This window comes from Brachyistius frenatus, unplaced genomic scaffold, assembly GCF_029030835.1.
Source record: "Brachyistius frenatus isolate BFR_SWC_R1_liver_20210118 unplaced genomic scaffold, ASM2903083v1 Contig_11, whole genome shotgun sequence".
Classification (NCBI taxonomy): domain Eukaryota; kingdom Metazoa; phylum Chordata; class Actinopteri; family Embiotocidae; genus Brachyistius; species Brachyistius frenatus.
This window is the reverse complement of record NW_027210610.1, coordinates 2,044,080-2,067,850: the sequence shown is the minus strand read 5'-3', so window position 1 is coordinate 2,067,850 and position 23,771 is coordinate 2,044,080. Positions and strand designations below refer to the sequence as shown.

The following is a 23,771-nucleotide window of genomic DNA, read 5'->3' as shown; positions in this document are numbered from 1 at the left end:
GTGTTTGAAGTAAAATCACAGACTCTCCTGGTCAAAAATTCAACACTGTTTTTTATTTAATATAAATCAATACATTTCATATATATATATATATATATACATATATATATATATATATATATATATAAAAAAAGGACAAAGGGGGGGGGGGGCTGAAAGAAAACCATTGTAGATGTAAACCAAACAGATCCGGTCATGGCCACCCTTTTACACTGAATCCCTGTCAGACTCTTGATTAGCCAGCATTTCGAAATAACTCTCACTCACTCAACCCAAAACTCCCTCGGCGACTCTCCAATCTACAGTTTGGAAAAGGTTTCAAATGGAAATAATGTGGTCGACATCAATCTCTCTGCAAAGCGTTCCCAAGTATAGCAAATTAGCATGCCATTGGTATTTGTGCAATTCATTACAACCATTACCAGCAGCAGTCAGCATTTATTTGTGAAGTGCGCACACATATCTTTTTTTTTTTTTTCATAAAGCAGTTCAAGGATGTGAAGACTCAAACTCCAGAAAAGGTAAACAACATAAGTTTTATGTGGCGCAGGTTTAGGCATCTTCTGTCAGAAATGACTTTTGTTGTGATACAGGTTTCCTAAAATGAGATCAATGACGCAGCTTAGATAAAAAAAAAAAAAAAAAAAAAAAAAAAGCCAACATCGTTGTGTCGTATATACTTTAACTGCTCCTTGAAAATAGGTGGACATCAAAACGGTAGATGCTAGAGGTCAAAAGGGAGCACAGCAGCTGCTTAAGCCAGCCAAGCTGCTCACCACACTAGTAGCACTCCAAAACACTAAACACAAAATAAGTTGGGGAGGCTGGGTGGGTCCGTTACCATGGAAACCGACCTGGATTTAAAATGAATATCGGAACGTTGATAAATCAAGTACAGAAATTGAATTGTATTATTATTTTTTAAATAAAATGCCCTTGTGACAGAACTGTAATCTGTTACTGTTCGCCGTGTAATTGCAGGCCAACAGTGGTGAAGGCAATACAAGTGCAACCAGTTCATCCTCACTGCACTGCAAGATAAAAAAAAACAAAAAACAAACATACAATCTAACTACATTAGCCCAATCGAGAGAATTTCACTGACCCTGACGCTTGTCGTAAATATTGTGTTTGGTTGTAAGAAATTATTTTTTAGACAGGCTGCCTGAATTTCCCTTCTTCTTCTTTATTTATTTTTTTCCTGTTGTCACGCTTTTACTGCTCTGCCGGGTTATGGTAGTTAGGTCTACATTAAAATGGACCACGTGTCCTAAATTACTAAAAACACATATGGGAGGAGAAAAAAGTAAAACAATAACTTAAATAGAAGTGCTTAAAACACAACAATTCTTAAGAGCCCTTTAAAAAAAAAAAAAAAAGGTTGCAAAGCAGACTTCCCACCCCAACAGAAAAGGAGAGCCAAATGAACAGCTGTAATGGTAATACTAATATTCATCCAACGATTCACAGATGTACAGTTCACTTATAGGTCAGACCCTTCGCTCCCTTACAAGTATTTCTTGTTTTCTGGTCAGTGGCCCCCCCACGTCTGTGAGCCGCGGCTTCCCTCTGTTTCAAGTCTGTCTGTGGTGGGAGAACACTCTGTCTCAGTACACCTCCCCTCCTCCTCCTTTGCCATCCGTGCCTGTTCCACCTCTTTTTTCCTGCGCTCCAACTCCCACTCTACGAAGGTGTCAAAGAGGCTGGGCCAGGCCTCGTCCTCGCTGTAGTTGCTCAGGTCAGGCCCGATCGCCTGGGTAAAGTTAAGGAACATGTTCCACGTGTCCCTTGAGATTCCCCGGATACTTGAGGGGTTCTCCCCCAGGAAGTCCAGCCAGTGCTCCAGGATCGTGGGCATGTCCTGTGTGAAAACCAGACGCCACAGGGCGATGGCGATTTCGCGCTGCAGCGAGCGTTGGCCCTCCTCGGCATCCAGGCCGAACTGGAAGGTGAAGCGGTACAGGTCCTTGAAGCTCTCCTCACCCTGGGCCTCCAGCAGCATGCAGGGGAAGCGTGAATAGATACCCTCCAGGCTATCTGCCTGGATGGCCTTGCAACCCTCAACAAACTCTTTCCTGATGACACAAAGAAAACAAGACCAGATATCAGAACAGCTTTGGACAATTTCACTCACGACGAGGCCACAAAGAAAATAGTTTGGTTCTCAACAAAGCTATGTGAGCAGAACCAGATCAAACTTGCAGCTTAATTTGGAAAAAGGTGCGATAAAACACCGAAAAGACATCCAATGTAAAGAAGGGGCAGTGTGTAACACTTCAAACATCACTGACAAAAGTTTCAGTTTAAAGAGTACATTAGAAACATGAATTCTTTCAGTGCAACTTTGACAAATGTTATTTTCACAACAGTGTTGAGGGCCCCGACCCAGGCAGATACAACAGTGTAGGCTTTTCAAAGTCAAATGTAATATAAAGAGCTTCAGTAAGCATCGGCTGACAATGAAACATGTTGGTTACTAGAGTTTGTTATTGTCCAAAGCCTCTGGATAGAAAAGTGCTGAGTTAAAAAAATCAGAGAGGGAGCAGCGACAGGTGATCCAACCAGCAGGCAGCCCTATTCATGTCCGACACTAACTGCAGAGAGGGAGTGCAGAGCAGGATCCACGTCCTGTGTGCCTCCAACCTGACAGTGGATAACTGTCTGTGTGTGTGCCAGGATCAGTTTTACACCTTAGGAGTAAGGGCATTTTTGGGAGGACAACTGATGGATCCTCACGACCTGACACACCTTCAAACCAGTGTTTGAGTTTCAAGATGTAGTTTTAGGGATAAGGCTAGAATCAGGTGTAGGGTAATGGCTGGGGTTAGACACTTAGTTGTTAAGGTTAGGATAAAGGGCTGGAGAAAGTGAGTGTCCTCAATAAGATACAAGCAGGTAGAGGTGCTATATGAATACTGTGAAAATACCAAAATGCTCAGTTCATGGAGAAATTCACACAACCTGTGTTCAACAACTGTGCTGTTTGGACTTATACATGTTTGTGATGTCACAAACTCATGTCTGCCTTCAGCGGGGCCCACTGTCCATTCAATCCATCATGAAGCTTTCAAGGTACAAGACCAAACAAAAACTATGGTTGGCTTGAGCATACGTCACTCAGACAAGAGTCAGACAATCAGAAGAGCGGGTCATTTATATCAATCCACCATTGAGACACGGAAACAAAGCTTGTTCTTGATAAAACTTCTATTTAAAACCATAAAAATATCGTCTTATGGAGATCGAGTCTGCAAATAAAACCCAGAAAAGTGGAACTATGGGACCTTTAAGGATGGATGAACCACTGCAACGTGAAAGATTGAGAGACAAACAGAAAAGGGAGGGGATGTTGGTGTTATCTTATAAAGTAAACAGTATCACATAGTAGCAGACAGTAAGCTAGTTATAAGTGGTGCACTATATTGTGATTTAACAATATCGGTTGCTTGAAAAGTTAGCATATAAGGACAAATGTTCAAATTATGACATATTGTATAGGCATTTGGAATAAATAAATGATCCACTTCTAGAATTAGTTACCGAATAGCGGGTGACATTTATTACAGCTATAATACTCTCTCAGTGATTCCTCTGTATTTATAAAGAACCTTTGGCCTTTACTTTTCCAATCATGTCCAAATATTTAATTCTTTCATTGGTTATTGGTCATGAGGAGATGTGTCAACAGTCTGTGTTTAGAATATGTAGGGGCTTGCCCTGACATGACTTGAGGATATGAGAGACAATTTTACTTTAGAAACAAGTTTGTCAGCTAGTATGTAGTAGTACAGCGAGTCTCACAGTGCTCGTGTAGAACCCTACGCTAAGAACGGTGCACTGCCTCTCTCAATAACCAGCATCAGAGCCGGGAAAACATCTGTGCCTTCATATCATCATATCGTCATTAAAGGTGCCTGCTAAAAGAAGATCCAATTGCAGCTAGTGGCAGGAAAAGGGGGCTAACTTTCTCTCTCATCACTCATTCATAATGTCAACACAGCTGACGTCCTAGTACAGCAGACAGTATAGTAATAATATTATGATACATTTGTCTGGAGGACATCCTGGTTGTTTTGCGAGGCTCGCAGTAGTTGCAGCAGGAGTTTAGAGATGCAGGGTTTTGTCACACCACTCAGCTCACTCGTCGGGTTTGGCAGATGAAAATGGCCGTGCAAATGAGTTGCTTTATATTAACGAGCAGAGTCACCTGTGCTCATTAACCAATGATTGCTGATAGAAAAATAAAACTAGGCTTTTCATTTGAAATCGATACAGGAAGTCGCAGTATTCGGACGAATAGCGCTGGCAGCACGCTGTTGCAGTTCAGCCAAAAACAATCAGTGTTTGTGTCTTCAATCGTTAATAGTCTGATCGCCAATCAATACAAGCCTACCCGGTATATTACACAAGGTCAATCACAGTTCTCAGCCCAGAGCACTAGAGGTGTGGTACACCTGCAAAATGTTACTAAAATAAGATGGGGTTTTTTAGACTGCAAATACTCCACTCAGACTGTGCTTGAAAAGCCATCTCAGGAAGGTTTCAGGTGCTCTCATACAGTAAGTGGCTGCTGCCACCACTGCCTCCATTGTTTTAAATATAAATGCAGCAGCAGCATGGAGCGGGAAGGTGGCTGACACACTCGACGATGCTTCTGCTCTGCATCGCTGCTGTTGAACTTCACGATGGTTCAACTTGCCTCTGTGGCAATCATTGAAAGAAGTGGGAAGAGGTACAGAAGGAGATTGTACGGGTTCTGAGTTACCTGAATGGCACATCACTTCACAAAGATAGAACACACTCTTCAATGAAAAGAAATAGTATTGGAGAAATATCAACTTCCAAATCTGATTATCCAATCTGGGATGTTGGTGATAGTATTTTCAAAAGTGTCTATGTAGGCTAACCTTATCATATTACTAACCATTTCACCTATTTTAAGCTACAACCCACTCTTTTGAGCTGTGTGCTGACATTATATTATGTGGACAGTAGCAGCTGATCAGAGGCAGCCAGGAACCGCCACAGCTTTGCTGCAGTGACGACAGGCGGCCGCTGTTTTAAAGCAGTTTTAATGTTTTATGTAGCGAGATGAGAAGTTTCAGGGGCTAGTGTGCATGGAGTGATAAAATGCAGTAAACAGATCGGACATAAATCAGACTGTATGGAACCAAATAACCAAAAACACTCTGATTGTCCCCATTCCTGGAGAATCTCTCTAAGTTTGTCATATGAAGTCATCGTGTTGGCAGTGTTACACAGAGAAGAGGCACCGGTTTGATGATGCAGGATTTCTTTAGATACCTTCACTAAATAAATCCAACCTTACTTGATATTCGATGTTTTTTTTTTTTTACCTTTATGGATTATACCAAAAATTACGAAGCAGATAGGAAACATGGGGAGAGAAACAGGTATGAGATGCAACAAAGGAATCTGACCCGGGACATAGTGGTGTGCCATATCATTCACAATAATATCGACCCATTTTCTAATATATAAAAAGAAATCATGTCCTGATAGTGCCAATATTTTGACTGTTTGTAGCAATGTAACGATTTAACATACATTACTGGTGCAGTCATAAGCAACAGGGAAGTGGGAAAATCCCAACCTCAGAGTGGGGAAAATACACCTAAAATACCAGAAAAGAGTTTTAAAACGTAGGTTTGACATTACTTAACATGATGTGGTAAAAGGAAGAGATACTTGCCACTTCCTGGTTCATTCAGGTCATATTAACTTGAGCAGGGTATTGTGACGTTAAATGATACTTTGCAATTGCTTTCACAAATTTGTCTTCGTCCTGAAGGTAGTTTTTGTGTTTCCAGCCTTCTGGCTTGCTGTTCACCGTTACTGCAACTGACAGGAATCCTGCCAGTAGATTAGAAAGCATTTAAGTTGCTGCTTCTTTGCTTTGCTGACGTTACTTTGTTGCACCTGACATACAAAGTTGAACACATGCAACTATCTGTTCTGTCATGTAAATGCTCTCAACTGGGAAGTAGGAGGTTCCCAAACGGGAACTTTCCCACCTCCCAGCTGCCTGAACGCAGCACACGTGTGTAACAGCGACAACAAGCATGACTAAAAGCTGCTCCATGTTGGAGGAGTTAGCGCCATGGCTGTATGGAACTGTTTTGGTTCTAAATATCAGATACACAAACAAAACACAGTAATATGTTCATTATTTCTAAATATTTGAAGATAAACTCTTGTCTTTATGCTGACATCTAAAACTATAACACTTATTTTTTGCAACTGTATGCTTTTAAAATGAATAATAAGATATTTTAAGTAGTTTGTCCTATTGGTATTGTAGAAATGCCCCAAAATATTGTAATATTACTTTAGAGCCATGTTGCCCACCGCTCCCAGGACCTTGATGCTCTAATGGTATGTGTGTAACCACCAGAACACACAGACAAACAGGAAATGTAAAGTGACATGTTTTGCACATCTGAATAATGGAAGTCTTTGCTTGAGTGTTCGCAGATACAGGAAAATCATATATCGTTAGGTAATTAAATCAGGACAGGCAGTAATGGAACTATGTTTTTAGGTCACCTGGGATGAGGATAAATCTGCGTCTGTATCATGTTAACTAGAGACAATTACTGTACAGCAGTCATGCTAGTTTATCCTGATCAACCAACAGCATAGAAAGCAACATGCCCCATTCCCCAAATCTCCACCTTACCTTGTAAACTTGCACATGGTGGCTGCTTGAAACTTCCACGCCAGAACAAGCACACGAAACTCTGCTGGGTCCACGCACAGATCATTGCAAAACCTCTCCATGCCCTCCTCCAAGATGGCATCTTCCTGCTCATCCTTGTAGTCGCAGAACAGCTCCGCAATGCGCAGCATCGACAGCCCATCTCCATCCAGACACTCGTCCTTGCGTGGGTCCCCCATCAACGCAGGAATGACAGGCGTCTCCATGGTCACCTCTAAGGCTTTGGTCCCATTCGACAGCTCACTGGTGGCTTTGCTACACGGGACGCTAGGCTCCTCTTTGTGGCCCCCACCGCCACCAGCGCTTCCACCTTTCTTGTGGGACTTGGAGCCGCTCTCCTTGTCTCCACTCTTACTGCCGAGTGAGGACGTCGGATTCTTACACTTGGTGACACACTGGCCCATGTCTTCCTCCCTGGTCCCTCGTCTGTCTGTCCTCCTCGCCCTTCAGTCCCCGTCCGAACCCCCTACACGCCTCTGCTCTGGCCTGGCGAGACGTCTCAACATACCCTCAGGCCTGAGGTGAAGAACAGTTAAAAGATGTTCACTATCACAAAGTGGACCTCTAAAGTGAATCAGTATATTTCACAACAAAAAGGTCCAAATGTGGGAAGTAGTGGGAAGGCTTCTGAACACTAATGATTAAGAAGTTAACTACCTGTGCCAAATCTGCCACGATCCAGGTCCTCAATTAGCAGACTTAAAAACCCTAACAAGTAAAGACCAGATTAAAAAACAGTCTGCGTGCATACATACTGTACAACACTTACATAGTGCAAATCACCATAGAAACCTTGACAAAAAAAGATTACAAAAATGCTCTTCGTGGTAACCTCAGAAACCTGCTGAGGTGAACCTGTTTTTCTTTGTGTTGAAACAGAAAATCTGCATAAAGTTAATACGGCTTCTATAAGGTCTTCCTTTGCATCATCGAAGGTTCAGCCAAAGGCAATTTAAATATGGCAACATATCTTTGTACCTTCACCGTTTGTTTGTTTTATCTAGTAATGCTCCTGTGTGTCGTCTCTTCATACACGGCTGGTGTACAATTCTATGTTTATCTTTGGTTATTACAAGGTGTGAAAACAAAGCATTAGAAAAATTCTAATTTGATAAAGGAAGTTACACAAAGTTTTACAACAGACAGTACGTACAGTAACACTTCCTCACTGAATCCCGGCAGTGATGGCAGCAGATAAAAAAAAATAAAAAAAATCATCAGTTTGCAAAATAACAACCACAGACAAAAGCAATGGGGCCACTATGGTTGTCCATAAAAACGACAGCGTCTTTACTATGACATTTCACAGCAATGTTTGTGTTTATTTACATGGACATTAGCAACTAGGGATAGAAAATGATTCCCAACATTTAGTATCAAAAAGGTGTTATTTGTAGGTTTTGTAATGGCTTTAAAGAGCGCATGTGTATGGAACAGATGAGGGGACTCATGTCTCATTGGACATCTCTGTAGTCACACTCCAATAAAGTTGTGTGATGTCTGATAAGTTTAAGTTTTCAAATCTTCTCAAGAAACACCAGCTTGGTAACTAAGATTGTGACTGGCAAGTAAGACTAACCATAAAAACCTAATGTGCAAAAGGCGGATATTAACATCAGATTCTGACCTAATTGCATGCGAGCTGGAGTTCAGAGTGATCAAACTAAAGCAAGATGTCTAAACGCATTGTCTCCCTTTTACCTACCTACTTACTAAAAATAACCTGGTTTCAAGTGCTCATGTTAATGCATCCTGCTTTGACGCCTGCACGGACAAAATGTACGAGATGACGGTGCGTCTATCACAGCAGCTGATTAGGATGTGACTTACAAACAGTCCTTCAGATGGCATTGTCTTTCTTTTCTGCTCCATCATTGTGACCTTGACATCCGCAATGCTGAAAAGACACATTATCTTGTCATCATAAGCAGAAAGTGATAGCACATCATCCCCAAACCTGCAGGACTATTTAGGTCAACATGCTATGAATATGAAATTTGAGCACAACAAAACTGTTTGCCACAATGCAGGGTTATTCAATGACTGATTTATAACTACGAAAAAGTTGATTTACAACAATTTTACTGAACACATATGGTGCACTGTGGACTTGAGAGGGCCTTGTGCATCCATAACATCGGGAGTGAAATGAGGAACACCTCACAGGGCACGGATTCGCCTCGTCCTGAATCATAACTCCTGGACTCTGCTGTAAAATCCCACAACGTCGGGTTACTTCCAGGGTTCTCCCCGAGTTTCTGGAGGGTTTGTTGCTGTGGTAGCACAGGGGGTGGGCGGGCAGTTATTTAGACAAAACACTATGAATTTTCAGCTTATGGCAGGAAACATCCTCACTTTTGAAACCGACCACTACTTTGCATTGTGATCCATAACCATAGAGCTGGGCATTATATTTTTTTTATTCAAATTTGAGATATCATCTTAAGACATCTAGTCTCATATCCGTTTTATTATTTGCCTTTTATCCACTTAGTCATCACATCCACAATACTGATAAGTAGTTATAAAAAAATGTCAGTCATTCACGGTGCTTGGTGTTGTGATCACGGATCATGTAGAGCCACGATACTTGGTATTTATTATACATGAATAAAGAAAATGTATATTCAGCATCGGAGCGAAAGGACCTGGGCATGTACAGGCAGATCTCTCAGGTCAGCTGTGGCTGACTCCACCTCACTGACATCAGAGGGACGTCTGAAGGCCTTCATGTTCAATCTGATTTTTTTTAATATAAAATACAAACTGAGCCGGCAGGATAGTTGAACCAACACTACGTAACCTGTCCGGCCATTAGTTTGGCTAAATTGTTAGCTCGTCCTTAAACTGTCCCGAGATGAAAGTTGAGCTCGAAAACAAACAGAACAACATCATCAACCCTGTTGTCAGGTCGGAGTTTTGATGCCCGACCTTCAACTAAAGTCGGGAGAAACTATATTTTAACAAGTTTTGTTGGGAAGCGGCGGAGCAGCGCTGAACTTAGCGCGTCCAACCCACTCAAACGTCACGTAAACAAAGTTCTGATAATCACTGACAACCGGCACGTTTACAGCTTATTTACACACAAATCTAGACGCGGCTCGTTGTCGAGCTGCTGTCGACGCGCAAAACATCACCGTCTCCGGGCCATTTCTTTTTGTTTTTTTACCAGCAAACATCCGACCTGCCTGCCTGCCTGCTTGGCCCTGGCGACGTCGCCGTAGCTCCGCTTTAGCATCAGCTCCGGTTCACTAAAAGTTAGCTGTGGGCTAAAAGGCTAGGTCTGTTTCATTAAACACGTCCACGTGAAGAAACTCACCTTGTTGGAAACCTCCGTCATGTGGGATCGGGACGTACATCCCTTCGGTGGTGACGGCACACAAAAGATAATTGAAATAAGTTGCCTTACAAAAAAAAAAAAAAAAAAAAAAAATACACAAACTCGTCGCGTTAACTCAGATCGCTAGCTAAACTAGCTGGCAGCTGACAACAACAACAACAACAAAACAAACTTCCAACGTCAAAATGTCAGATTCTGTTCCGCCTTTAGAAAATAAATAAGTCACAAGCTAGCAACCGGAGCTGTCTTTTGAATCCCTTTCCTCTCAGAGGAGAGTTAAAGGAGCAGCTCGGACTGAAGCAGCCAATTTCTTTGTGCTTCCCCCTTTTAGTCACTGAGCGCAGCGACGTGACGGACGTTTCCCTACGTCACTTCCTCCCTGCAGACAACAGCTGATCCACCCGTTACAGCGACAACACGTCCTTTCAATAGATACCATTAAAAAAAAACAATTAAAAAAAAATTACTGACGCACGAGATTTGTCGATGACATCTCAGAGGTCTCGAGAGTATAATATTTAATATTAGAAAATGTGTCAAATGATTTAAACGGCTCCCGTGAACAGTGAGTTATATGAAAATGTTTCAAATAATTTCATTAAGCGACACGACTGAAAATTGATGTCCGACTAAAAGTTAGTGGCCCTCGTTTATTTTATGTGTTTTATTCGTTTCTTCACGAGCCAGTAAAAAAAACAAAAAGAAAACAAAAAAAACAAAAAAAACGGGGGGAAACGTCATCATTAAGCGACATTCTGCTTGCCCGAGTAAGCTACTGCAACCCAGCCTCTCCCTCTGCAGACACAGCTGGTAGGTCAAGTTTTGTAATGTCGAACACGTTTTAGTTTGCGATGACGCAACGGAAAAGTCGTTAATGGGAATGGCGTTCATCTCACTATTAATTTAATCTCCAGTCCTTACTACTACATTTGGCTTTTTAAAAAATGAGGTTCAAGATAGCCGACTTCATGTTAACAAATTATGCTGTAATATTCAGGTTGGGGAAGCACAATGGAAACAAATACGATCATGGCACCAATTTTAAGACTCCTTTTAATATCTACACATATCAGAAAATACATTTAATACCTTCCAGTCAGTCATGAGTGTTGGTTTTAGCGCCATCTAGCGATAAATGATGGGAACACTCAAAGCCGGGCAAGAAACTCGTTCAAGTGAGCAGCTATCAGACGTTTCTCACGGCAGACATTTTGACTTGTAGAAAAAAAAACAAAAAAAAACACAGGTGTATTAATGGTAGTTTAACTACTTGCAGATTTTTTTTTTTTTTTGGGTGGGGGGGATTTGCAGCACTAAAGTACAACAACGCCTGATGCATGTGTTGCTGTGCAGCTTTAAGAAGGTTATTAGTTTGTTTTTGTGAAATTAAATCTCCACAAACCTATTGAAAAACTTGTTGTATCATTTCAGTGTGTCACTGTTTTTATTATTTCTGAGTAAATAATTATTCTGCAGGGTTTAGTCTGGTATATCTTAATGGGAACTTGGAGGTGACAAGAAACAGAGGCTCAACAGCAAATGTTTTCGAGCTGACACATAATTCTTTAATAGTCAGAAACAATTTTGTACTTCTTGTGAAGCCACCAACAAAAAAAAAATATAATGACAATCCTAAGAAGATAGTTTATATTTTCTGTCCTCAAAAGATGCACAGAACTAAGATTACAGATTTGTGACAGTATTGCTTGTTGTCCTCTGGCCAGTATGGCCGAAGTAATGTGATGTTTAGCTGACTGCTATCAAAATAACAACCAGCTATTTAACACTGAGTTTGTAAGTACGGAACAGAAACAGATAATAGAGGGTCTGTAATGTCGCAATGCTTAATTTCCTTCATTGTTCAGGCACCCGCTGAGCCCTGATGACGGCCTCCACTCGCAGCACAGTGTTGTCGCTGTACATGCGTGTGTTTCGCATCGCCCGGACCTGGCAGGCACAGAGTGGTGTTACAAGTGACACGGCGACTGAGAGGACGTACATACTTCAGGAGGCCCACACTCTGTTCAGACGGAACCAGCAGGTGTGAACAACAATATAACAACAGAAATGTATAAGCAGTAGGTCTACGGAGAGGTTGTAAAACTAATCCCTTGTTCTGTGTGTTTTTGTAGCTCACAGATCAAGAATCAATAAAGAGGTGCATAGAGGAATGTGAAGCAAGGATAGAAATAGGTAAGAGCGAATATAACTGTATGAAGCTTAATCCTGTGCAGCTAAAGGTCCACAATAACAGATAAATGTAGCACTATTTTGTGCTTTCCATGTTTCCCATGTATCTGTTAATGTGAGGAAGCTTTTTTCTTGTTCAGCCCGAAGTCTCTGATAAACATCTGGAGTGGCGTGTCGGGCTAAATCCAATGAAACATCTGACGGGTGCTGACTTTTTAAGTCACGCTTGCGCTCTTCACTCAAGCCATTAATATTTTGATTAGCTGAACGATGCTACTTTCTGGTACTCCTGCAACTCTCAGATTTTTCGTCATTCATAACACAACTGGACAGTCTCGCCAACCAGTGTGATCAAAGTATTTGTCACTGGGCGGCAAGTTCAGCTGAAAGTCTTGAATGTTTCCGCATGAGCAAGCACGACAGATATGATTCACTGAAAGAAACTGTCGAGAACTGTCATGATGAACTGTATTGTCATAAGTTAAGTGAAACACCACCCTGCTGTAAGAACGGGTGTAAATAAGACCAGGAAATCTTGCGTGCTTATTTTTTTTTAATTTTTTGTCACATTGAAGACGGTCTGTTCTCTACTTTTGCAGAACCCTATTGTGAATGTATTTCTTGAGCAGTTTGGGATCCTCCCCCAAGAAAAAAATTTACGTTTTACAATTAAAGATGTCACTTCATATTTAACCATTATTATTACCACATCTCTGTCAAATGATCCTTAAATTTGGAGAAAAAAAACTAGAGCAGATAATAAAGAAACAACACGCAAAAAACTTAAAGGTGCTGTAAAGTAGAAATGAAAATGAGTTTTAAGTTCATCACACCACAGAAGTATGGGTTGTTAACTACCCATCCAAATTTTAATTGAAAAAACCCCACCGAAAAGTATGTTAACTTAGGCTTTGAAATTGTGAGAAAATCAGTCTTCTCCTCTCTGAGCCTGTGGGGGCGTGTCGCCTGAAGGCGGACGGTGCCGGTGCATCCGGAGAATGAACGGCCGGCAGGGCGGTGCTCGGTTTGGCGCCGCGCTGCAGGAGAAGCGGTGTGTCCGTGAACTCCGTCCGTCTCCGGTGGACGTTGGTGAAACAATCCGCCGTGAAATGGTCCTTGCAGAGAAGACTGTTGGTGTTAATCCTAAAGTCTCCGTCAGTGAGGCTCTTCACGAAATCAATCCACCTCTTTTTCCTTTCTTCATCAGTAGGACATTTAAATAGCGATGCAGCGCTGCTTTGGAGGTTCTTGCTTCCAGGAAAGATGAACTTGCGGGTGGAGGGAGACGTCCTGTAGCAGCCAGCTGATGTACAAGAACAATCTGGCTACTGCAGGAGTAGAACTGAAGTCCAGTGGGATGACCTCTTATGCAAATTAGATCCAGGCTTTTATAGCGTTTCACCGTGTGAGAGGAGGAGCCATGCAGAAGGTTATATAAACCGTTTGTGCGCTAGCTCGGTGACGTACTGAAGCTACCTTTTAGCCCCGCCTAAAAAAACCTGAGCTGAAGACGGATGAGAAACTGTTCAACGGTCTAACTCCATATTTCAGTGCGACAAAGTTGTCAAACTTTGCACATGCTTTCAGCAACTCATTTCACACGTATATAATGTATTGAGAAGCAGATCTTGGAATTTGCTTTACAGCATCTTTAAAGATAAAGTCAGCTTGGGAACAACCGCAACCATTAGATATAGTCATATAGTTTTGATGCTCTCCACAATGATCTTACGTTCATTCAGCTTATACGTGCCCAAAAGGCCTTGTGTGCTACGCTTGAGCCTTATATAATTGCAGGGAAAAAGAGCTCATGTGGTTTGATATAATGTTGTTACTGACACAATCTTCTTTTTTTTTTCTTTCAGGTCTACATTACAGGAACCCATATCCAAGGGCTGTAAGTAATAATCATAAATCCTTCCTGTCTGTGAGGGTTATTGTGTTGTTGAGATATTTTATTCCACTAGTTTCTTTCCGCCTGCTCCTGTAGATGTACCTACCACCGCTGGGCCTGGCAACGCAGAAGGGCAGGAAGCTGCAAGCACAGCGGCGCCTGAGGAAGCAAGCCAAGCCAATTTACTTACAGTCACAAGACGAGACCTGATGCTTGATATTCTTGATCCTTGCCAAGAGTTCAAGTTACCAAGGACAGGAAACTAGAGTGCAGTCACAAGCTGATCTTACAGGAGGAGTTGTTGCAAGCACTCGCTGATGCAAGAACATTCATCATTCAGGAAAAAGCCACTTTTACCGTAAACACGAGTTATAACTAAGTGAACAGTGTCGATTCTGTTCAGCTCAGGAAGGCTGCCACTGTGGAGGGACTTTAAATAAAATTTGTAAAATGTATTTATTATCGTGTCAAAAACTACTAAATGTTTATTTGGGTAATAAAGTGTCTTGTTTTATTTTCATGATTTTTATTTATGAACTGTTCGGTATGTGATGTCATGACAAAACCTGTTGACAGAAAATGTTTAATTCTCAACTAAATAAAATCATTTTTGTTATTCCAGAGGTGATGCTTGGCTACATATTTGAGAAACAGTTTGAAGTTCAGACTTGTATAAATTGGTGTCAGTGAACAGGTGGTACAAAAAGGTGAGAAAAGTGACATGTTTCTCAACAGACACTGGTTTCACAAGCAGAAAGTGACGGATCGTTTCACGTTTGGATTTGTTTCCATTCAAGTGACCTTTTTGGTCATGCATAAAATATGAAATAAAGAGCACTGAAATAATTCAGATTATTACCTATTGGTTCCAACATTCTGATCTATTATATGTTATACATGTATATGGGTTCAGGTGCTGTGGGAGTGATGAGTGGTGGGCACATATATGTCACTTAAGACTTTGCGTGTTCACATAATTTTGGACTCATTTCATAATAATAGTAATTTAAAAAAAATGCTAAATGAGCCATAAAAACAACAACTACAAAACTTATAGTTAATCTCTTGAACTAGACTCGTCCCATAGTCTTTATCTAGCAGCCAGCTGTAAGGACGGGTAAAGTTAAATTCTATATTTATCTGAAGCACCTGTTTGCTTTTTTACACTGAGAAAACAACATCACCACAAAGACTGTGGAGCAGCTGCTCTGGAGGTTTCTCATCATCAGATGTAGTTTGTCCCAGAAATGTGAATTGTGGTAGACGTGCTTCAAACTGTAAACAAACGCTCTCAGTTTTTGTAACAGTCAAACAAAGGACGTGACGTATTGTCTGCTCCGAGGAGGCAGCAGAAGGACAGATGAGACATCTACTTGTTTTACTTTTGCCTTTAGAGAAACATGCTACACTTAGATTTCACACCTTCATATTTGTACTTCAACATTTTAGATATATTTGTTTCTTTGTTTTCATCTTTTTCGGAAGAAATTCTCAAGACAAACCACTTTAAGCAATAATACACTACATTTGTGTAAAGACTGAAGACCAGTGTACAAAGATACAAAGATACAGCCCATGTGGCTAACTGCCTCACTGCTCTTTTGGGATTAAAATGAGCAATTATTTATATTCCTAATTTTTATGAAGTTTAAGTTTACTATTAGACAGAGGAACAGACAGGAATGAGACACATATTTGATATATCCTCATATTGTTGAGGCCATTGTCAAGAGGCGAGAAGGATAAGAGTCATAAACTATACAAAAATACCTTTCATATATTCTGTCCATGATTTAAAAGGAAATTGATGAGTAAAGATTTGATCATGTTCTGAAAGGTGAGCATGAGTCATGGATATGATGTTGGATTTTTTAAGTTTTTTATGGGCACCTACTGTAAGAATGCCAAATTGTGCATGATTGTATTTTAAGATATAGTTGTAAAAGGTTTTGTTCATAATTTTATGGTGTTTTAAGTTATTTTGAATAGATATCTATTTGTGCATTAAATATATATATATATATATATATATAAAATCCAAACTAACAACTAAATACTACAGAATGTTATGGAAGATCAGGTTTGCTTTGATATTTCCATTGTCCGTTCCTCAGTATGTCTACAATAATGACACCGGTGTGGTGAAAGAGCAGCTTGGTTTGTGCATTACTTTCAGCTCTATTTAGAAATTATTCAGGTGTTGAGAGCAGTGCCGGTGACCTGCAGGTGGGGTCAGTGATTCATATTCTGAATGACTGGTGTTAAAATTGACTGAATACTTTGTATTTTCCAGCACAGACTACCAACCATTGAGTCATACTACTATAATGTAGAAGATTGTTTTAAAATGTTCTGCTCCATCTCATCTCCAACATTAAATTGGATTTTGTGCATGGCATTCATTGACAGCAAGTTGTAGCACACTCATATTCGCAGTATGTATTTACACTGAATGGTATTAGTTTAGATTAATAAAGAGCCAAGTCACTTTGCAGTGTAATAAAAAAAAATTAAAAAATGGCTAATTTTATTTGGAAAGAGTAACCTACATGTTCTTACATTTAATGTGTTAAATCAGTCATTTCAAACTATAAAAGGGTACAAAACAATTAAAAAGGTTGATGTTTTAACCTGCCAGGTAACTTGCGTGAATGATAGGACTCAACTCTAATAACGTGGTACATCTCGGTGAGTTGGCTACAACCCAGAAGTACTTGGAAAGCCCTCTGTAGCTGCTGTATTCTGTGGGGGACCAAAGTACATTTTATGTTCTGCTCCACTTTCCAGCAGTAAATGGAAAATCCAGAATGTGGATCAGCAAACACGACCTCTGATAATCTCAGTGGGGCTCACACCAACCCGTATTGTTCTGTGGTGGTACAGTACAGTGCAGCGCACCCCTGAATCATAGTGGGAGCTTTTATCAGATCTTTTTTATGCCGCTCTCTGGACTGAGTCACCTTGACATGGAGTGCCTCTTCTCATCGAGGGCTTTTTGAGGTCATTTGTCCTCCAGCACCACATTAGGCTCCATGCAGCCACATGATGGAGCACAGTCAACACCAAATTAAGGGGAAGCATGCATGTGTTCTGACACACAGGTGACACACAAGGGCACCACCGCGGGCGTATGTGCTGCGGTGTCTCCAGAAGGGAACAGAGTCAAACGAAATGGCCTTGGTTTAAACATGGAAAGAACATGTCCTATATAGAGTCTGTCCTCACACTGTTGGGGACGGAGAGAAAGGGTGGATGTATGTTTGACACAGATCTACAGGGCTGCTACAGCAACTGATGAGTGACGCACACTGAAAATAGGGTTTGTAAAGGAATCCTCAAGAGACTGTCTGTAAAGTAATCCCCCGCATGACAAAGGGGGCAGATGAGGACACGGCGGGAAGGTGAGCCTGCAGCGACATCAGAATGAGCTAAACAAGGTTGTCTACAAAAAGGAAACCCACAAACCAGTGTGAAGACAGACTGTCAGGGTTCACTGTGGGCATTAACTCTGTTTTTTTCCTGATTGACTGACTGAATGTCCGGTTGATTTTCAAACATTAAAAACAATAAAAGTGAGTTAAAGTGAAATTTTACAGTTTCAGATTAGAAAATGGAGAAACATCTATAAAAATCTCCTTTAGATGAAATATTATTTTAGGCTGCACTGAGAGGAATTTCCCCATAACAGTCAAATGTAATGCACCTCATTTCTGTAACAATTCTTTATCCACCAGGGGTCACACCATACTTAGTACTGAGCCTTGTGTAGTTCAGTAGGTTCACTCCTCAGAACCAAGACCCAACTTTACCTGTGTGAGTCCACCACAATTGTTTCTGTGCAGTAACATACCTGTGACTAAATCCTTCAGGTGACACAAACTTTAAGCTCTAAAAAATGTCTGTTAATGAGGGGTAAAAACGATCCACTTTTAAGATTGAACAGCAAATATTTGCAAGACTGATTCACATCCATTCTCACTTGAGATGTAAATATTTAAGTATACAAATATTTAAAGTGAAAGTATAGGGTGGTTGCTGCCTCCTCTAAAAAACATACTATCCTGATAAACGACTGCTCAGTATCGTTGACCACTGATGGGAGAGCAGTGGCAGCAGCAGACTTGTTACTCACTCTGTGCATTCATACAGTATATAGCTGTATCATGTTCAACAGGGACTCCTCCCCTTGAGGGAATTACATTTCATTCATACATTTAAGCAAGTCAGTGCCTGGTCTGTACATACTTTCAGTATGTCTGACCAGAGGACAGCACATATGTTATTTCTCACAGTAAACTACATACGAGCACCATTTGGAAATTTTATATTGAAATATTTTATCTATTAACTTGATTAACTTTATGATGCAGTGAAAACACAAAACCTGATTTGAATCCATTAGGACTTCTGGATTGGTATGTTGAATACACTAAAGGTTGACATGTTTTACATGCCCCCAGGTGTTCTTTAGCATTAATGCATCACAATTTCACAATTTAATATAGCCATGCTAACAGCAAGCCTTTGGGAAAAGAAACAAGGTGATCGATGGGATAATAACTATTGGATTGATTACTGTGGAATTTGGTTCATGGTTTCCAGAGTATGAACTGCAGTAGCTGTAATGATCCCCAGTTGGATGTGGAACCACCAGCAGGTCAAAGTTATACGAGTCTTTGGTTTGTAGACAAATTCTTGCATCGGCTGTAATTTGTTTCATGCAAATGTTAGCATGCTAACACGCAATACTAAGTGAAGAAGAGCATCTAAACATAAACATGTTGGCACTGTCATTGAGAGCACGTTGATATGTTAGCATTTAGCTCAAAGACTCTTGTAGACTCTTCTACTAGCAGCTTTTAACTTGGTCTATTTAACATTAACTAAGTCTTAGGTAATATGTTTACTAATGGATTTCAAAGAACCGTACTAGTCCCACTGCCATATATAACAAAGTATGTGCTGCAGCATGATGAGCAGAAATATTTACACAGTCACCCACTTCTGTGACGAGATGTTAAAACAAATGTTTTACAGAAAAGGTGGCGACAATATGTAGATTAAACATTTAGTGTTAATGAAGCAAGTATGAAACTGCATGAGCAAAAATGTATGCATATGTAAAAAATACAGAAGCTGCAAGACGCTCTAGCTGGACTCTTGTTGCCCATATTAGTTCCTGATATGGTACCAGCCTTGGTACTTTTAACTTTACAGCATCCTTTTGTACACATTTTCAAAAAACTGTCACACGTCTTAAAATATTTGTGCAAAGACAAAATGGTCACACTATCCAGTTCTTTCAGAGGAATTTCACAATTAAGGTTATTAAGAAGTTATTTCACCTCCTAAACGGTGTATTTAATCTTCAGTATTTGTTATGTTGTCCCTGTATCGAGCTAATTTCCCCATAGGGACCCTTAAAGTTTCTAATGAGTGCACTTTTTGTACTCTTATAGTTTGTTTCAGGCATTATTCATGAACCCAAAGTTTCCTCTCAGGAGTATTTTTCTCTCCTTTCACCCCAGGACAAAATGTTATTTAAAACAGTCAATACACATTCTCATTAGGGTTTGCAAATGTAATTTTACAGTTGATTTTTATTGGTTATCAGCTTGCCTTTATATATTTGTCACTACGTTTGTTTTCATTTCACTTAGAATCATTTAAGTAGGACTGTAACGTGTTTATTTAAACAAACTAATTTATCTCAACCATAAGCAAGTAAATGAAATTGCTGTCATATATTCTCTCCCCCCAAAAAGCGTCAATGTTGTTGAAAAATACACTAATGGTTTGACTTCAGTTGAAATTTCATCACCTTTTTAAAGCCTTTCAATATTTGCCTGAGAAAAACTTACAGATTGAATTTCTGTAAAAATGTGATTTCAAAGGTAAGACAGCTTTGGATAAATATTATAACTGACAATTTGTCAATTTCCTGTCAGCAAACTTCCAAAATAAAAGTCTGAAAGCAGTTGTGTGACCCATTTTTGCTGTGATGTCACACAAACAAAAAACTGGATCATGGGAAAAAAAAAAAAAGACTTTTTTTTTTTTTTAAAGGTTGTCTGGTATAAATATAGAAATTTGAGGTTCACCTGAGAGGAGTGCCATTATGGAAATGATAAATAAGCTTCAGTACAAGAAGAATACAACAGCTCCAGAAAGAGGAGAGTGATCCATCATACAGCCCCTTTAAGCCTTCACTCGCTGTGCATTATTTAGGGGTTTCAGAGAGACCCTGGGGGAAATATGGTGGAAGAAACAGTGAGAGCGGGACAAAAAAAAGGGAAACGGATAGGGTAAAGAATAATGCAGGAGTTAGACAGCTAATGTTGTACTTAAGGAGCCACGATAAGGTAATTAGATGCTTGTAAATGGGGGAACCATCTCCTCGTCTTACCTGGTCAACCTGCCTTAATGCTTTGATGCAGATCACATTATCAGCTGTCCTGACAACACTTGAACCGTCATTAAATAAATATCAAGCTTGTTTTCACTTTACAATGCAATCAAAACACACAAGATAAGGCAAATAATAGTTCCACTGTAATGGCAGGTCATCTCTAATGAGGTTAATAAGAAACTGACTGGACTGATCTTAACATACTAAGAGTAACTGGATTTAATTCAGTCAGTTTCAGCATTTGCTGCTTGACCGGAACTCCAGCCTTCATCGCCTTTAATGCTTTCTGATGCAAAAAGCACAACTGAAGATCTTTGCAGCACATTTTATTTTAATAATTGTTAGTTCTTGATTGGATTGGTGCTTCAGCAATTCAATTATGAGCAATCATCTTCATCAGAGTCATGTTATGTAATGATTTAAAAGACAGTGGGCTTGTGCTGTTTTGTTTTTTTCCCCCATCATTTCTATTATATATTTTTCCATCTTAAGATAGAGAGCGAGAGAGAGAGATAGAGAGAGATACTTTATTAGATAGATAGATAGATAGATAGATAGATAGATAGATAGATAGATAGATAGATAGATAGATAGATAGATAGATAGATAGATAGATAGATAGATAGATAGATAGATAGATAGATAGATAGATAGATAGATAGATAGATAGATAGATAGATAGATAGATAGATAGATAGATAGATAGATAGATAGATAGATAGATAGATAGATAGATAGATAGATAGATAGATAGATAGATAGATAGATAGATAGATAGATAGATAGATAGATAGATACTTTATTAATCCCGCAAGGGAAAAAAAATTCCGCTACAGCAGCATTTATAGATGATACAGGGTAAAGCAATAAAAATGCACAATATATACAATACAAATACAATATTATTAAACTAACTAAATAATAGTGCAAATATTTAAACAAACAAACAAATGAACAAACAAACAAACAACAGCGCAGCGGTGTTATTGTTGTGAGATTGATTTGGCCAGAGGTGATTTATTGTATAGTCTTATAGTCTGTATAGTCTTATAGCAGTGGGCAGGAATGATCTCCTGTATCTGTCCTTGAGGCAGTGGAGCTGGATGAAACTCACAGGTGACACACTCATCCTTTATACCCCAAACCTACTGAGCAGTCAGTGCACTATTTATGGCTAACTAATCCCTTTAAGTGTATATTACATATGTACTGCACATAAAACATGAAAAATGAGGACAATTCTACACAAAGTCTCCTCAGTTGTCCATCCTGTTGTCCTGTAGACAACACCAGGTTGACCACAGTGTATAAAAATGATATAGTATATAGATTCAGTCAGCCTGTTATCACAAAGCCTGTATCACACCCAACAGTCCACAAGAGGAGAATGTGTCAGTGTCACGTTTTGCAAGGTACACGCATGTATGACCGGGGTCAAAGAAGGTCATGTGACAAAATAATGAGAAAGTCCAACTGTGCGTTCCAACACCCATACTACCATATTATTTAGTATGCCAGATAAAGATTTAGCTTGTCCAAATACGTAGTATGTGAAATGCAATATGCCCCCAAAAAACAGGATGACCTATTGCATCCAGTTGTATTTTGCAGTGTGCAGGCCAGCATGCTTCTCTAGCTGTTCTGATTTTCGACTGAGCCACAGAGAGAGTTGGTGGCGTTAACACTTTACAATTAGCAAAATTAGGAAAAGCAAGAGTCATTAAAAATAAGTGTAACGTTAAGTGCACAAGCTCAAATCACACCCTTTTTCTTTTTATCTCAAATGTCGCGCTATGGATTGCGACAGATATGACCAAAATGGTCAAAGTTCAAGGCACATTTTTAAGACAAAGTAGTATGTCCCAATTGTATGCATACTGTATGCAACAGTACATACTTTGTAAGTGTAGCTGCAATAAGTACTGAAAGTAAAAAGAAAAAGTATGAAATTGCAAACCAGTAGAGAGGATGTTGGGTTGGTTGGATGGAACACGACTTTCATTTCAACGATCTGTGTTCGAGTCCGTCAGAAAGAAAAGTGATTGTTGGTTTCTTTTAAGTAATGTAAATTACTTGCATAACATAACGTACATTAAGCAACTTACATGACATATGGAATGGTACTATTATATATGTACTTTAACCCAAAGCATTATTAACCATTAACTGCATGTTTTTTTGTGCCTGAAACTGTCACCTTATTTTTTAGGCCATTGGGCAAGGAAAAATGGCACATTTACACAGTATCATGCAGTAACAGGTGATATGTGTATTATACACTATGGCATGATATCAAGTTGATTCAGTATGAAAATAAAGTGTCATCTGAATCATCTTTAAGTAGTAACATTGAGGTAAATGTTTCTAGTGAGGGCTGTTTGCAAAGGCCATTTATCAATAAATCAAAATATATCTGACAATGACTTCACATTTTCAAATAAAGTGTTATATTTGGAGTGACACAATCAAGGCAATAAAAGGATGAGATGTTCTTTCATGACTAAGCGCTTAATTGCCCTTTCATGTTGCCGCAGACGTTTGTCTCATCTCCAGCTCTCTCGCTCACTCCCGTCCCACTCGCTCTTTCTCTTTCTCCTGGCTTTTGTTTGGACTATACGTTTCACATTGTCTCAGCTCATGGAGTAGCTGCTCTGCGATCAGAGGAGGACTGAGGTGTGTGTGTGTGGGTCGACTCGAGTAGTGTGCAGCGAGGTTTGCTGAATGCCTGCGGTATGGAGAGTGCAGACGAGTGCTGATGCATGCTCAGTTGAGCTCTGTCTACTGGGACGCTGCGCGGGAAAGTGTGTGAAGGGTATGCAAGTGTGCCGGGGAGTCAAGGTGAGGTCAGGGGCGACCGGGTGATGATTAGATTACAATGCAAATGCAAGACATCCAACTTTTTCTGGATTTGTTTTAAGTGAACAGTGAATTTTATCACCCTCGCATACTGTGGCATGCAACTGAATGACTTGTTTCAGGGCACTCAGGACCACTAGTTGCTGAGAGTCATCACTGCGTCGGCCTCAACACAAAGAGTAGAGCGAGCACAAGGCTGAGAGTACTTTATATCATTTGCCCACGAGAGTCATGTGCCCACAAATGTCAGCCTGTAGAGGTGTTTAACAATGACTGGAGGTGCTGAGGTCCAACTCTAGTGTTGGGTCACAGGGTGACTGTTCCTGAGTAACTTGAAGAAGCC

General features: G+C 40.1%; 2 protein-coding genes across 5 annotated transcripts; one reads left to right on the top strand and one right to left on the bottom strand.

The window, feature by feature from the left end:
- Positions 1 to 31: 31 nt before the first annotated feature.
- On the bottom strand, positions 32 to 10,392 carry dcun1d3 (defective in cullin neddylation 1 domain containing 3). 4 transcript variants are annotated; one of them, XM_069691441.1, is made up of 6 exons: positions 10,059 to 10,392; positions 8,570 to 8,636; positions 7,893 to 7,907; positions 7,397 to 7,447; positions 6,701 to 7,255; positions 32 to 2,075 (listed from the first exon to the last, which is right to left on the bottom strand). In XM_069691441.1, the coding sequence occupies exons 5-6, from the start codon at positions 7,141 to 7,143 to the stop codon at positions 1,532 to 1,534; spliced, it is 987 nt and encodes a 328-aa protein (XP_069547542.1). In that variant the 5' UTR covers positions 7,144 to 7,255; positions 7,397 to 7,447; positions 7,893 to 7,907; positions 8,570 to 8,636; positions 10,059 to 10,392; the 3' UTR covers positions 32 to 1,531. The 4 variants fall into 4 exon arrangements, with proteins under 4 accessions (XP_069547542.1, XP_069547541.1, XP_069547544.1 ...); XM_069691440.1 differs by lacking the exon at positions 7,893 to 7,907; XM_069691443.1 differs by lacking the exons at positions 7,397 to 7,447; positions 7,893 to 7,907.
- A 435-nt stretch (positions 10,393 to 10,827) lies between these two features.
- Positions 10,828 to 14,791, top strand: lyrm1 (LYR motif containing 1). The gene is made up of 5 exons (XM_069691436.1): positions 10,828 to 10,889; positions 11,945 to 12,120; positions 12,212 to 12,272; positions 14,135 to 14,166; positions 14,260 to 14,791. Exons 2-5 carry the CDS (start codon positions 11,962 to 11,964, stop codon positions 14,371 to 14,373), a joined length of 366 nt encoding a protein of 121 aa, XP_069547537.1. The 5' UTR covers positions 10,828 to 10,889; positions 11,945 to 11,961; the 3' UTR covers positions 14,374 to 14,791.
- The last annotated feature ends 8,980 nt before the right edge of the window (positions 14,792 to 23,771 follow it).